We start from the raw sequence: 14,139 nt of genomic DNA, 5'->3' as shown, positions 1-14,139 counted from the left end.
ATTCACTGAGCGGAGAGTAGAGAGTGTGCAGAAAGCAGAAAGTAGAGGGTGTTCCCTAGTGGTAGGGAAGAGAACTGCAGTTAGCGGTGAAGAGTTAAACCAAGCTCACCCTTTTTTCGGGAAGAACACAGCCGAGAAAGATGTGTTCCTCCGGGCAGTCGAGGGGCGGGGCGCGGCGTCTTCACCTGGGTGATTCGGAATAAGAGGAGAAAAACTTAAAACAAAAACGACAAACAAAAACCAAAGAAAAAACGTTAAGCTGTAAAGAAATGAGGGAGAGAAGAGAACAAGGAGGAAATAAATAGGATCTCTAATTTATGTCTGCTATGGGGTGGGGGGGGGGACAGAGGGTAAAAATGTCTCATTTCCATTTTTTTTTTTTTATAAGAAAAAAAAATGTTAGTTTAAATCTGCACTTAAAACAAAAACCCCACAAACAACAAGGATGCCAATCTTCCAAAGAAGTTTAACCCTTTGGATACCAGGAGGGGGGGAGGGTGTGGGAGGGCAGAGGGATATCTGCCTGAAACACAAAAACAGGCTTTGCTACACACTTAAATAAGACCACAAAACTTCCAATTCGCAACCTACCAAACAGTTCCTGCATTTCCCAAATGGGGGGGGGGGCAGGAATATAAGGTCTACAGAGACAGTGTCGCCGTAAGAACAGATCTATCAGAGGCTAATTTTGTGATCAGATATGCTTTTTGCATTTAGAAAAATGCTACTCCTTATGGTTTCAGCCAAAACCTCATCTTATGCATGGCCTTTTCCTCAAGACAGAATGGTCTCTTAGTGCTGTGTCGACACAAATCGTGTCCCGTCCAATCAAATGAGCTTTCACGAGCCGCCCGATGATGCGTGCAAGCGGCGGAAGATACAGCGGAACATTCCGGAACAGGAGCAGCCTTCACAGCCTAATTTTCACAACGGTCGTGTTTGTCTATCTTTGAATGCAAATCCAGAGGAAAATCCCCAAATGGTACGGCCACAGGCCCAGATGCGCGTTAAAAGCTGGAAAGTAAAGGGTTAAAAACCTTTCTTTTGGTACCTGCACGTTCCAAAAAGCACACAGGTTCAGTCAAACTATTTTGGCAGACTCTCCACTTTGTCTTTGTGACCTCAGGGTTGCTGAAACGAACGCTCAACTTAGAAGAGCCTTTATATTTGTTTAAAAAAAAACAAAGCTTCTTTGTTTTAAGCAGTAGTAGACCACTCACGTTATGCCAAGTTTTCCATATCAAAACAACTGGCTGGATTAGATATGTAATGACACAACTGAATTTGAAGTAGCTGATAATTGAATGACATATGGTTGAGTTTTATTGAAATGTAACAAGAACAAGTTATAAATACAAACACATCAAAGAACAGCCTTGGCTCTTAAGGTTCAGCCAAACCAAAAATCTAGAAGGGCAACTTTGAGAGAGAGAAAAAACGCTTGAAATTGTAATAACAGTTCTTTTAAAAAACACAATTAATCTACTTCTAACAAATGCTAAACATACACTTTAACGTTACTTTCCTAATACAAGAAAATTAGACATTTTTCCTCTCTTTCCGGTGGATTATTGTTTCCCCATCTCTGCAAAACAAATGAATATAAAGCCGATGCTTTAAGCCTATATATACAAGCAAGTTCCTACGTCTACGAGTAAGAAATCCGAAAGGGAAGAAGTCCAAAGTGGGGGCGCAGGAAAGGGAGGGGGGCATTTTGCTTCCTGCCGGGTACTCATGATTTTAATGTCTTCTCAGACTTCTGAAAAATGAGTCCATCTTTTTTTTTTTTTTTTTTCTTTTTCTCCTTAAAGGTTAAAATGTTGGCTTTGGATGGAAAAAAAATTAAAATCAATAAAACAAGAAACTTTTCTCTTGCATTAAAAAAAAAAAAAAAAAAAAGAATAAAAGCATTTTCATGTTTTTAAAGCCAGAAATGTCCCAAGTAAAACCACAACAGGGAAAAAAGGGAAAACCGATAAGAACAGAGTCAGAAAAGGTTGTGTGTGTGTGTGTCTGTGTGTGTGTGTGTGTGTCTGCACATGTGTGTGGGTATATACATCTCATCTTCAGGCCAGCACAGAGCGTGCTGCCGATGCACATTTCAACATGGGAGGATGGCAAGCCAATCCCTATGCTCAGGTTTCTTTATTTCTACTGTGTGTGACGGGTACAATGCCAATCAGCTGGCTGGTGCCAATTTCCTGTTTATTTGTTTTTCCTTTGTTTATATTGTGTGATACCCATTGGCTTTTTGTTGTTGTTGTTTGTTTGTCCTACTTCCATTGTTGCCCGTAAGAATCCTGATAAAATTCCTGGTTGTCATTATTGTAACCATAGTTACCGGAATAGTCGCCCCCTTGCTGCAGCGGTTGCTGGGCGATGGGTTGGGAGCCCCAGTTCTGCTGGTTGTTGGTCTGCCGGCGCTTGGAGTCCGGCTGGTTGTAGCCGTCGGCCTTCCGCTTCCCGCCGACGTTCCCGCCGCGGTTTCCCCGGGCGCCCCGGGCCCCGCGGCCCCTCTGCTGCTGGGACGGCCCGCCCCGGCCACCGCGACCCCCCCTCGCGGCTCCCATGGGCGCCCCCCCGCGCTGGACGTAACCCCCGCCGCCGCCGCCGCCACCGCGTCCGCGCGGGGGAGGAGCCCCCCGGCCGCGGGGGGGCAGGGGGGCGCCCCGGCTCACCCGGCTGCCCCGCCCCCGGGAGGAGTAGCCGCCGTCGTCGTAGCCGTAGTACGGGTCCTCGTAGCCGCCCCGGTAGTCGTGGTAGTCGTAGCCGTAGTAGTCGTCGTAGTACTCCTCGTAGCCGTAGTAGTCGGGGGGGTAGGCGTAGCCCCCCCGGCCCCCGCGGCCCCTCCCGCGCACCGGCGGCGGCGGCATCCGCGGGGGAGGGTAGTAGTAGTAGTCGTCGTACCTGGAACACGGAGAGGAAGAGGAAGAGGGCGGCTCGTTAGCGCGCCGCTAGGCCGAGACCCAAGACTGCTGAACACGGCGCTCCTCACAGGCAGGAAGTGAGAGTCGTTACGACCCCCATCCCTGTGAGGGGCACAGAGCCACAGTGGGAGGCAGTGTAGCATAATGGTTGGCTAACTGAGCTTGTGACTTAAAGGTCACAGGCTAAATTCCCTCGAGTACGGTACTTAGCCTGAGTTGCTTCAGTGTGTATCCAGTTGTATAGATGGATAGCAAATGCAAAAACTGGCTATGTTGCTCCGGATAAGTAAAAGTAATTCTATACCACAAGAATAACAGACTAAAAGACAAGTCTCTGTTTCTCGCTTGTGCTTATACCTGACAGATGAAAGTGAGTTTTATCACTGAAGGACAGCCCGTTGCCATGGCCTAGACAGTGCTACACAACGGAAGGAAAACGTCTCGTTGCTAAGCACAGCAGCTGTTACCGTGGCCTAGGTACTGTTCTAACACGGAAGGAAGGTGAGGACTCGTTAGCACGGCCTGCTAGCACGTTTGCACGTTAGCGCACGAGCACAACGTCCATCTCCACGGCGACTCACCCGGTGTTTCTGGTGGTCTGTCTCTGCGCCTGCCTCTCTTTCCTCTTCTTGTCCGGCGGTTTTGCCAGGACGATTTCGATCTCCTCGCCCTCCAGCTCCTTACCATTCATCTCCTGCATCGCCTGGACACACAGCGAAGAAACATGGCGAAATTAACACCGGCCTATTCCTGCGAAATAAACAACAGGTGGGAAAGAGCAGTGCATTGTGGGAAGGCTCTCGGGTGTGGGGCAGAGCAGTGCATTGTGGGAAGGCTCTCGGAGGTGGGACAGAGCAGTGCATTGTGGGAAGGCTCTCGGAGGTGGGACAGAGCAGTGCATTGTGGGAAGGCTCTCGGAGGTGGGACAGAGCAGTGCATTGTGGGAAGGCTCACGGAGGTGGGACAGAGCAGTGTATTGTGGGAAGGCTCTCGGAGGTGGGACATAGCAGTGCATTGTGGGAAGGCTCTCGGAGGTTGGATATAGCAGTGTATTGTGGGAAGGCTCTCGGAGGTGGGGCAGAGCAGTGCATTGTGGGAAGGCTCTCGGGGTGGGCAGATCAGGCATTGTGGGAAGCTCTCGGTGGGCAGAGCAGTGTATTGTGGAAGGCTCTGAGGGACAGAGCAGTGCATAGTGGGAAGGCTCTCGGAGGTGGGACAGAGCAGTGCATTGTGGGAAGGCTCACGGAGGTGGGACAGAGCAGTGTATTGTGGGAAGGCTCTCGGAGGTGGGATACTGGCCTTTACAGCGGCGTCTCGGTCTTCGAAGTGGACGAAGGCGTAGTCCTTCAGCTTCTTCACCCGCTCCAGTTTGCCGAACTGAGAGAAGGTCTTTTCCAAGAGCTCCTCCGTGACGGGCGTGGCCAGGTTCCTGACGAACAGAACCTTCACCTGGAACAGGAGGACAGAGGAGGAAGCGTCTTACCAGGGTACCCTTTCCAAAATCAGCTCTACCTCCCCAGCAGAAGCAGAACAAGACACATGAGTGACAAGTGGACATGCTACCCCTCCACCCTCCAAAGGAAAATCTAAATTTTAAACCGGGAGAGTGAGGGTAAACACTCAACAATTACAATATTCATTTAAATATATACAAACTCAAGAGAAAATTGAAAGTTTAAAAAGTTTTTTTTTTCTTTTCTTTTTTTAAAGCTACCCCACCCCCCCCAATTTACCCGCACAGAATAAGCGAAATGCCCCAACATTAACGCAGTGGCCTCAGCAGTCGCGGGCGAAAACGGCGGCTGACCTTGGCCATGACCTCCGGGTCGGGCTCCTCCACGGGGTCGGCCCACTCCACGGTGACGGGGTTGCCCCACACCTTCACCTTGCCGCTCATCAGCCGCCGGCGGGCCTGCGCCGCCGACTTGTGGTCCTCGTACTCCAGGAAGCAGAAGCCGCGGTTCTTCTTCTTGTCGTCCGGCTGGTGGTACAGGATCACCTCCATGAGGCCCTCTGGTGGCAGACAGCGGAATAACACGCACGGTCACACGCGCCGGTTCCAAAACACAGACATACGACCCAGACAGAGGAAAATTGGAGGGAAAACACAGATTCAGACAAAAGACGCCCCAAAACTATCAGCTCAGCCATGTAATCAAACCAGCGTTCACAGACACAAATAACACCTTGCATATCGGGGTGAAATGAAAGCCCAGTTTTTGATTAGGCTCAGCAACACCATCATTATTCATTTAAGACATGAAGCCTGTAATTATTCCTAGGAAATGTTTTTATATATGGACTAAAAACCAGAGAAAAAAATAAAAATAAAATAAAACTACCTTAAGACCAGGCGTCTAAGCTCGATCCTGGGAACCGAATGTGCATGCTGGTTTTCACTCCTACCATAATTAAAAGCTCTGCATAATAACGAGCGGTTAATTATTCTCAATTAGACACTTGGTACCTGCTGAGGGATGACTCAGTCTCTTAAGGGGCCACTGTGTCAGAAACAGCTTTGAAGAATATCAGTCCATGTTCACATCCCACAACTTTCAATCAGTCAGATCAACTAAGGCTCTCGCTGTCCGTAGTGTGCTGTACGAGAAACGACTTGCTTAGAAAGAGGTTACGTTTTTTTTGACTGATCCAATCGTAGATTGACAGGTGAAATTACTGGGAGTCCTCATTGCTGTAGGTGCGATCACCAAAGCTAAACTTTTTGAGAAACGTGTTCCGTAGCAGAGGAACTAGCAACGAGCCAAAACTGGCATTACGTTGTAATAAGAGAAAGTGAAACCCCCCCCCACCAATTATCCAGGCTAAATGAGCCCACTGGCTGCATATACCAACAGTGGATCACTCATAGATTAGATCAGTTTCACACAGGGACACAAGACAACAGTCCTCGGCTACCCCAAACGTGTTCATCACGAAACGTAGCTAAAACGTAAGATGGCGCAAATGTCAGGGCTAATTAAGTAATTGAGGCTCGCCGTTGTCAAGGAAACCAGAAGCAGACGCAGCCCTTGGCGCCACCATCTGTGCCAAAGCTCGCCCGGGTGCCGTTCTTCGTTAAAAAAAAAAAAGCTCTGGGTGCAAAAAAAAAAAAAAAAAGAGGAGGAACATTTCCAAAATATACAGCGTGCACAAAAGTACAACGTCAGTCTCCAGAGACTTCCGCACCAGAGTACAAACTGCTGAGCTGCGAAATTACTTTAAGAGCAGCACAAATACGCACACTTACATCGCAGGACTTCTTGTAGTAAGCGGCCATCGCGCTTGTCAGTTAGCCAGAAAGATGGATGCATTTCACTCACTGTCAAAAATTTTCTTTTCCTCCCCCCCCCCAGACTTCTTAACGGACAGTTGGATATTCGAGGATTTTTTTATTAGGAGGTTTTCAAATATTGTCAGGGATGTGGGAAGACGGTGGAAACGGGAGATCCGATCTCTCACGGACCTGTCACCTTGCTGAAGTCCTCCAGGATGCTCTCCCTGGTCTTGTTCTTTGGGATCGATCCGACAAACAGACGGTTGTTCGCCACCGAGATGCACACGCCCAGGTATTTACCCGACCGGATTTCGTAGTTGTCACACTACAGGTGGGGAGAAAGGTAGGGAAAGAAGTTTCTAGATGTCAGTTTTAACACATTTGATGAGAAAACATTTGTTCAAGAAACTGAAGCAAACCGCAAATCTACCAAAAATCCAATAAAAAAATTAAAAAAAACACAAATAATCATTAAACATAATCCAACATTTCGCATTCAGAAATCACAGGCAGCAGAGTAGCTTTTAACCAAGTGATCTCATACTCTAGTCCTGGAGAGGCGCTGTGCCTGCAGGTTTAACTCCAGTCCTGGAGGGCCGCAGTGTCTGCTGGTTTAACTCCAGTCCTGGAGGGCCGCAGTGCCTGCAGGTTTAACTCCAGTCCTGGAGGGCCGCAGTGTCTGCAGGTTTAACTCCAGTCCTGGAGGGCCGCAGTGTCTGCAGGTTTAACTCCAGTCCTGGAGGGCCGCAGTGCCTGCAGGTTTAACTCCAGTCCTGGAGGTGCCGCAGTGTCTGCAGGTTTAACTCCAGTACTGTAGGGGGCGCTGTGTCTGCAAGTTTATGGTTTTCCTTCAATCAGGATTACATGTCATGTGGGCCATAGAAATAGAGGAGTATGCACTCTTTAGTTATTCAATGACTGGATCACTTCAGTGCGGAGATGCACCTAAAACCAGCAGACACAGCAACTATACAGGACTAGTTTTGGAGTCTCTTCTCTACGCATCTAACTTTCTTCAGTGCGCATTTCAGGACACATTTTGCAGGGACGTTGTCCTTTTCTCTTTTTAATGGGAACTCCCTCTAAAAATGACAGTTTAGTATGTTCTGTCTTACTCTCGGAATAACTGGTGTAAACCTGTATTTCGTGAGTCAAAACCAAATCTGCCAAATCTGCAAAACGCCATCGGAAGTGGTGCGACTGGGATATAACACCTTTTATCATTTACGTGAAGGGGGGGGAGGGGTAATGTGCACTGGCAACACATCTATCACTCTCACTATGTATCTCAAGTCACAGCCCCAACTGCAGGTGTGGAGACTTGCTATAGTTTTTAACCTGAGCTGCAGCCTCCAAATTAATTTTCTGAATAAATTCTCAAAGGGGGAGGAGTTACGCATGAGTGACATCACTGAGTGACATTTGGCGGCAGGGTTCTGTGCAATGCTCTCCGCTGTGACTCCATGGAAATGAGTTGATAAGGCGGGGCTTGTAAGACTGATTTGTGTGCCGAGTTCCCCCTCCGTTAAGAGGGGCGGGGGGGGGGCGGTTCTTACGAGCTTGACGGCTTCCTGCGCCGCGTCCTTGTTGCAGAAGGTGATGAAGGCGTATCCGCGGTTCTGGCCCGAGAGCGGGTCCATCATCAAACGCAGGTCCCAGATGGGCCCCGCTTTCTCAAACAGCGGCACCAGCTCGTCCTCGTACAGGTCCCGCGGGATCTTACCCACAAACACCTGCAGCGTTACATAAGCAAGAAGAAGAAAAAAACGCACACAAAAAACGTAAATTATTATTTTAGCAACTGCAGAACACCAACGCCCCAGAGCACAGTACACACAAAGCCCTGCAAGATAGGAGAGCTACACGTACGGCAGGTGCATTAGGACAAAAAACACAAGAGAGAGTGTGTGCATGAGAGTGTGTGTGTCTGTGTGCCCAAATGTGTGTGTGTGTGTGCGCGTGTGTGCAAAGCAGCGTGCATATGTGCGTGTGTCTGTGTGTGTGTGAGAGAGAGTGTGAGTGTGTGCGTCTATGTGTGAGAGAGAGATAGAGAGAGAGAGTGTGCATGTGTGTGTGTGTGTGTGTGTGTGAGAGTGTGAGTGTGTGTGTCTATGTGTGTGTGAGAGATAGAGAGAGAGAAGGGGTTTGTGTGTGTGTGTGTGTGTGTGTGAGATGTGAGTGTGTGTGTCTGTGTGTGTGAGAGAGAGAGAGAGAGAGGAGAGAGAGAGTGTGCATGTGTGTGTGTGTGTCTATGTGTGAGAGAGAGAGAGAGAGAGAGTGCATGTGTGTGTGTGTGTGTGTGTGTGTGTGTGTGTGTGTGTGTGTGTGAGAGTGTGAGTGTGTGTGTCTATGTGTGTGAGAGAGAGAGAGAGAGAGAGAGAGAGTGTGCATGTGTGTGTGTGTGTCTATGTGTGAGAGAGAGAGATGGAGAGAGAGAGAGAGAGAGAGTGCATGTGTGTGTGTGTGTGTGTGTGTGTGTGTGTGTGTGAGAGTGTGAGTGTGTGTGTCTATGTGTGTGAGAGAGAGAGAGAGAGAGAGAGAGAGTGTGCATGTGTGTGTGTGGTCTATGTGTGAGAGAGAGAGATGGAGAGAGAGAGAGAGAGAGAGTGCATGTGTGTGTGTGTGTGTGTGTGTGTGTGTGTGTGAGAGTGTGAGTGTGTGTGTCTATGTGTGTGAGAGAGAGATGGAGAGAGACAGAGAGAGAGAGTGCATGTGTGTGTGTGTGTCTATGTGTGAGAGAGAGAGATGGAGAGAGAGAGAGAGTGTGCATGTGTGTGTGTCTGTGAGAGAGAGTGTGAGTGTGTGCGTCTATGTGTGAGAGAGAGAGAGAGAGAGTGTGTGTGTGTGTATGTGTGTGTGTGTGTGTAGGAGGGGTCCGCACCTCTGTTCCGACTCCAGGCTGCAGTCCTGAGTACACCTCCTCAGGTGGGGGTCCCCCGTACTTCCTCTGTCCCGTCGTAACGTCCAGAGTGTACCCCGTCCTCTCCAGGAGAGCCTGAGTGACATCACAACACCGTCATCATCATCACCACAGTCGCCATCATCCTCATCAGCTCTACAGCACAGGGGGGGCTCAGAGAGGGAATAAAACCTTGCAGGAATACTGAATCCACACACGAGAGGGGAAAATCCACCTCCGCACCTGGGGGGGGCAGAACGCTGCCAGCGGATCATAAAAATAGCCGAGCGTTTCTCTCTGCGCCGCGGCCTCTGACGCAACGTCTGACTAACGCTGCAGTTCGCACAGCAAACACTTTGAGTGTAACTTCAACCGATTACCGATTCCGCAATCCAGACACTGCTGCAGGCGGCAGTAGCGAGCTGGGGCAGGTCGACCCGTCTGGGGCAGGCGGGGCTGACTGACTGCGCAGCCCGTAGCCGCATGCGGGCGATCGTGAGCAACCCCAGGGGCGAGTGACCGAAGAGGACCGTCGCCATGCTGAAAGGCCTTCCTGAACTCCACGCCAACATCCCTCCGGTAATCTCATTAGCCCATTCACTTCGGAGGTGTAAAGCCCAGGGGTCAGAATGTTAAAAAGTCCTGCCGTGCTTTTCTTCCGCCCATGAGCTCAGCCAGCTGATGCATCCAATTGGTTCTGCCTCCTGGCTGAGGAATTGTGCTAAATTAGCAAATCCAGGTGCTCGGAGCAGAAACACTGGGGAGGACTCCGATGAACTCACGAATGACAGCTGAAGACTGTCCGTGTACCCGTGTGAAAAGTTTTACTGGAGCCTAAACCGCGAGTGAACACTGGCAGCATTAGCGCAACGAAACAGAGTAACTGGAAAACAAAAGCCTGCAGTCGCACCAGCCCTCCAGAAATGATCAAAAAGTACCAGGTGGAAATCACATTTTTTAAACATGAAAGCAGGACCAGTGTGCATCCCTGAGTCACCGCTTCCCAGCTGTACAGGTATGATACCCGGCTCCGAGCTGCTCGGACAGACAGGTGGCAGAACCCGGGCCTCCGCCCCTCCAGCGCTCGCCCGTCCCGTGCTCACCTACCTTTATCTTGGACTCGTCGGGGCCCTTCGTGGATTCCTGCACTTTGCTTCCTTGTTTCTCCCTCTGCCTGTACGTCTTCATGACGCCGCAGAGAAACGCGCTTTTATTCTGAAACAATTAGCATGGGGGGGGGGGGGGGAGAAACATCAGTCCTGCTTTTATTCTGGAATGAGCAACATGGAGTTAAAAAGGTCAGTCCCACTTTTATTGTGAAATGAGTAGGACAGGGGGGAAACACCAGTCCCGCTTTTATTCTGAAATGAGCAGAATGGGAGAAAAAAGTTCAGCCCTGCTTTTATTGTGACATGAGCATCACAGAAAAAAGTCAGTCCCGCTTTCATTCTAAGACAAGCCACACACAAAAAACTGGCGTTTTCATTCTGAAACAAGGGGCAACAAAATGTCAAACAAGGCATAAAATTAAAGCAGAAACAAGTAGGCTCAAAAGTAAAAACTATTTTTCCCATAATGCTTCACTGGACTTTCAAGGTCAGGATCACAAACACCAGTCTTGGAGGGCTGCAACATCTGCTGGCTTTTGGTGTGCTCCAGCACTTAGTCTTAATTTATGTGTCTGACGGGTCAAAAAATCCACACACCCTGTTTCCCATGCTTAAACTCCAGAAAACCAGCAGACATTGCAGCCCTCCAGAAGTGGAGTTTGAGGTCCTTTCTGCAGGTAAAGCAGCACAACCACTTTCATCACAGCACTTTTCCAGAGAGACTTGTGGAAGTATTAAGTTATGGGGGCGGGGCTGAGCCAGCAGGAGGTTGCAGGTTTAAATCCACGAGATATGGGCCATGCCTCACCTGCACATGGGACAAATCGCTCTCCTTAAACTGCTGTAGAACGGACAGAGCCCCCTCCTCGTTAAACTCTCGCAGGGCGTCGATGGCCCTCTCGTCCAGGTCTGCGTACGCCACCAACCCTGGGAGATCACAAGCACACCAGTCACGTTTACACACATTCCCGCCTGCTCTCTCCTTTGACACATTTACTATGGACGTAAGGGTCACAGCCTTTGGACTGGCCAGTTCCACAATAAACGCTTTAGATACTGAACAAATAAGAGGGCACTCTAAGCCATTTGTGACATCAGTGGCTCTGTGCTTGGGTCTTCAGTACTGGTCCTGGAGAGCACGCAGAGTCAGTCGCCGACTGCTGTTCCCACCTTCAATTCCACAGCCAGTTCAAAGCCAAGAAATCAGGCGAGGAGTTTAGTCACCGGTGCAGTCGGCCACTTAATCTGACCTATTACCGTTAGCACGGAGAAACACAGAAGACCAGCAGAACCTGCAGCCCCCCAGAACCAAAGATGAGGACCACTGTTCTAAAATGACATCACAGTCAGAAGATCCCACAGTTAATGCTGTTGCTATGGGTTTCCCAAACGTTCTATCCTATACCAATGACCCCAGTTGAAGTCACCACCAAAGCACATTACCGCAGACATGCAAGTGGGACAGCCATCCCAAACCTGTCAGTAATTTCAATTCAGCGGCCTTGCCACAACTAATGCACGGCCCGTCCTTAAAACTAAGCAAAAAGTACATGTTTCACAGATTACTCTAACTTTAACTCATCCAAAAACAAGTCTATAAGCCCAACACTCATAAATGCAGCTCACACATAAAAACCTGCAAATACGAGCTAAGCTTGATTCGTCTAGCAAGCTAATGAAGACTCACCCGTCTGGAAGATGTTGTCCAAACTCTCCGCTACTTTCTGCGGCAGGCCGGCGTCTATAAGGGTCTGGTAGTTCTCCGTGTGGGCAGTGCTCGTGTCCATCGGCTCCTCGTCGTCCTTCACCGGCGCTGAGTTGCCATTTACTTCGGCAGCCATGCTCCCGCTAAGACACCACCGCCGGAATTCAGCAAAACGGAGGAAAAGAAACGAAGAGGCACTTAACTACGGAGGCAACAACCACTCGAAACATTTGGAACGGTCAGCTACACAAAACCATGTCTTAGTTGGGAAACGGTCAATAACGCGGGCCATGTTCGCGGTGTGCAATGCACCTGCCAAATATCGCTCTGGCAGAATGCAGAAACCACAAGGTAATGATTCCAGTAAACTTAGTAATTCATTAATATTCGCTTTCAGTTGTGCAAAACAATGTGATGAATATAAGCTGGGGACAGATGGGTACTTCGTCTAGATCTAATCAGCATGCTATTAGTGACTACACATTAAACTTCATAAAAAATGTCAGAGTTTTGCAAAACAACTTAACGACAAGAAATACTGCAAACTAGCACGTAAACACATTGCCCTGGCTTCTTCAGCGAGGCAAGTCATTATATTATCTCCACCAATCAGCAAATTACGCAAACACATTTAATCCAGATTTAAGCTATTTCAGTTAATCGACACATTCCGGTTTCTCAGTGCGACTCACGTTGATGGCCATGACATTAGTGAAAGCTATCTGACCGGGTCGCAGGCTACTTTTGAGTTGGATAGCCTAGCGGGCTAAATACCCAAAGCTGCTAGAAAACTAAAAATTACACCGCCCACGGCGTCCCCATCCCAGTGTTAATAATCCAACATTAGAGTTTCGCTGGCTAACGTTAGCCAACCATTAGCATGCCTACTCTCACTTCATGCAAACACAAGCAGTGCGCATCCGATAGAGCAGACAGACGGAGCATAGCAACTTATCATACTAAATAAGCTAAATGGAGCATCGTGGTCAATATGCCGTGGCTCAGGCTGGCAAACCATCAGCTGCGTTAGCCACCCCGCTAGCCAAACCCACTAAATAACCCATGCTGTCTACTAGTAGCAGCTAGCGAAGTTAGCCAGCAAACATCATTTGGCAAAACGAGATGCAGCAAACGTTAAAGTTGAGAATGGATGCAATGCAGAGCTTGCGGAGGACAAAGGCTAGCTATTCTGCCAATACAGACAGACAGTAGTCGTCTCTCTGTCACACTGTAACGGTACCATACGTGCGCCGTTCCGCCCCCCTCACGGTGTGCTCTCGTGGCCAATTTTCCAATACAGGCCTTGAAAATGTACAGACCCAAAAGCGTAAAAACGCACCATTTTCCACACACACAGCAGCACAACGAAAAGCCTTTATGCAAGTCTGGCTGGGCTTCCAGTCACTCGTGAGCACAGATCACACGTGCAATAAATCCGCTGAGAAAATACGGACCATAAAATAAAGTCAACCGTTGAGCCCCCAAACAAACCATCCCTCAACCATGAGGGAGAAAACAACAAACCAGCCACCCGGCGAATTCTTACCGCTCCGTTACCACAAAAAATCTCCCGTCGCAGCCTCCTGCAGTGTGTCTCAGGGGTGTGTATCAGGAAAAAAGGCCGTTTAATTAGATCTCGGGAATTTGGGAGTGATTATTCGGATCTGCCCAGGGGAGAAGAGGGAGAACCAAGAACAGCAGCTCCGGCGCTCGTCCACGGCACTTCCTCGCGGTCAACCCGACCCTGTCTGGAGGGTGCGCGCACGTAACGGCGGTACGGGGTCTCCCATAGCATTTCACACGGTTAATGGCGTAAGAAAATTAAGGCCCAATCGGTGTAGGGAATCTCCGAGAGTGACGAGGTGATGACCCAATCAGAGCCCGCACACCTAAATGACGACTAGATAGACGTTGCGTTGAGATTAAGGAATAATGACACGGTAAGATCCAAATCCTGTCCCGCCTAATGAAAAATAAAGTATACTGGCTAATCACAAAGAAACCAATAGCAATCCCACCTATAGCAAACCAGTTACCCATTCATGCAAGATGTTTGCATCACACCCGTACAGTTAATTGAATTCTTGCCAGTCAGGAACACAAAAGCATGCTTCAAGGCAGAAACGCGGTATTGCTGTTACTTAGCATATCAAATGAAGTGGGACTTAGCCACAAGCATGCCTATTCACATGTGCAGTGTTAAAAGAAGAAAAATAGCCACAAAA

The 14,139-nt window shown here is 49.0% G+C and overlaps 1 protein-coding gene across 3 annotated transcripts; it reads right to left on the bottom strand.

Moving 5' to 3' along the window:
- Positions 1 to 1,300: 1,300 nt before the first annotated feature.
- On the bottom strand, positions 1,301 to 14,004 carry LOC135235595 (heterogeneous nuclear ribonucleoprotein R). Of its 3 annotated transcripts, none has more exons than XM_064301219.1 (11): positions 13,461 to 14,004; positions 11,897 to 12,057; positions 11,018 to 11,136; positions 10,208 to 10,315; positions 9,083 to 9,196; positions 7,758 to 7,934; positions 6,391 to 6,526; positions 4,735 to 4,940; positions 4,227 to 4,376; positions 3,509 to 3,630; positions 1,301 to 2,907 (listed from the first exon to the last, which is right to left on the bottom strand). In XM_064301219.1, exons 2-11 carry the CDS (start codon positions 12,048 to 12,050, stop codon positions 2,274 to 2,276), a joined length of 1,920 nt encoding a protein of 639 aa, XP_064157289.1. In that variant the 5' UTR covers positions 12,051 to 12,057; positions 13,461 to 14,004; the 3' UTR covers positions 1,301 to 2,273. The 3 variants fall into 3 exon arrangements, with proteins under 3 accessions (XP_064157289.1, XP_064157280.1, XP_064157299.1); XM_064301210.1 differs by lacking the exon at positions 13,461 to 14,004 and adding an exon at positions 12,607 to 13,085; XM_064301229.1 differs by lacking the exon at positions 13,461 to 14,004 and adding an exon at positions 12,227 to 12,546.
- Between the last annotated feature and the right edge of the window lie 135 nt (positions 14,005 to 14,139).

This window comes from Anguilla rostrata, chromosome 1 (genome assembly GCF_018555375.3).
Source record: "Anguilla rostrata isolate EN2019 chromosome 1, ASM1855537v3, whole genome shotgun sequence".
NCBI lineage: Eukaryota > Metazoa > Chordata > Actinopteri > Anguilliformes > Anguillidae > Anguilla > Anguilla rostrata.
Note: the sequence above shows the minus strand (reverse complement) of the source record. Positions and strands in the feature narration are given on the sequence as shown.

Coding starts and splice junctions, on each gene's coding strand:
- LOC135235595 (XM_064301210.1), bottom strand. Junction 9,197..10,207: donor CCGACGAGTCCAAGATAAAG/GTAGGTGAGCAC, acceptor GATGTCACTCAG/GCTCTCCTGGAGAGGACGGG. Junction 4,941..6,390: donor GGACTTCAGCAAGGTGACAG/GTCCGTGAGAGA, acceptor GTCTGCCACCAG/AGGGCCTCATGGAGGTGATC.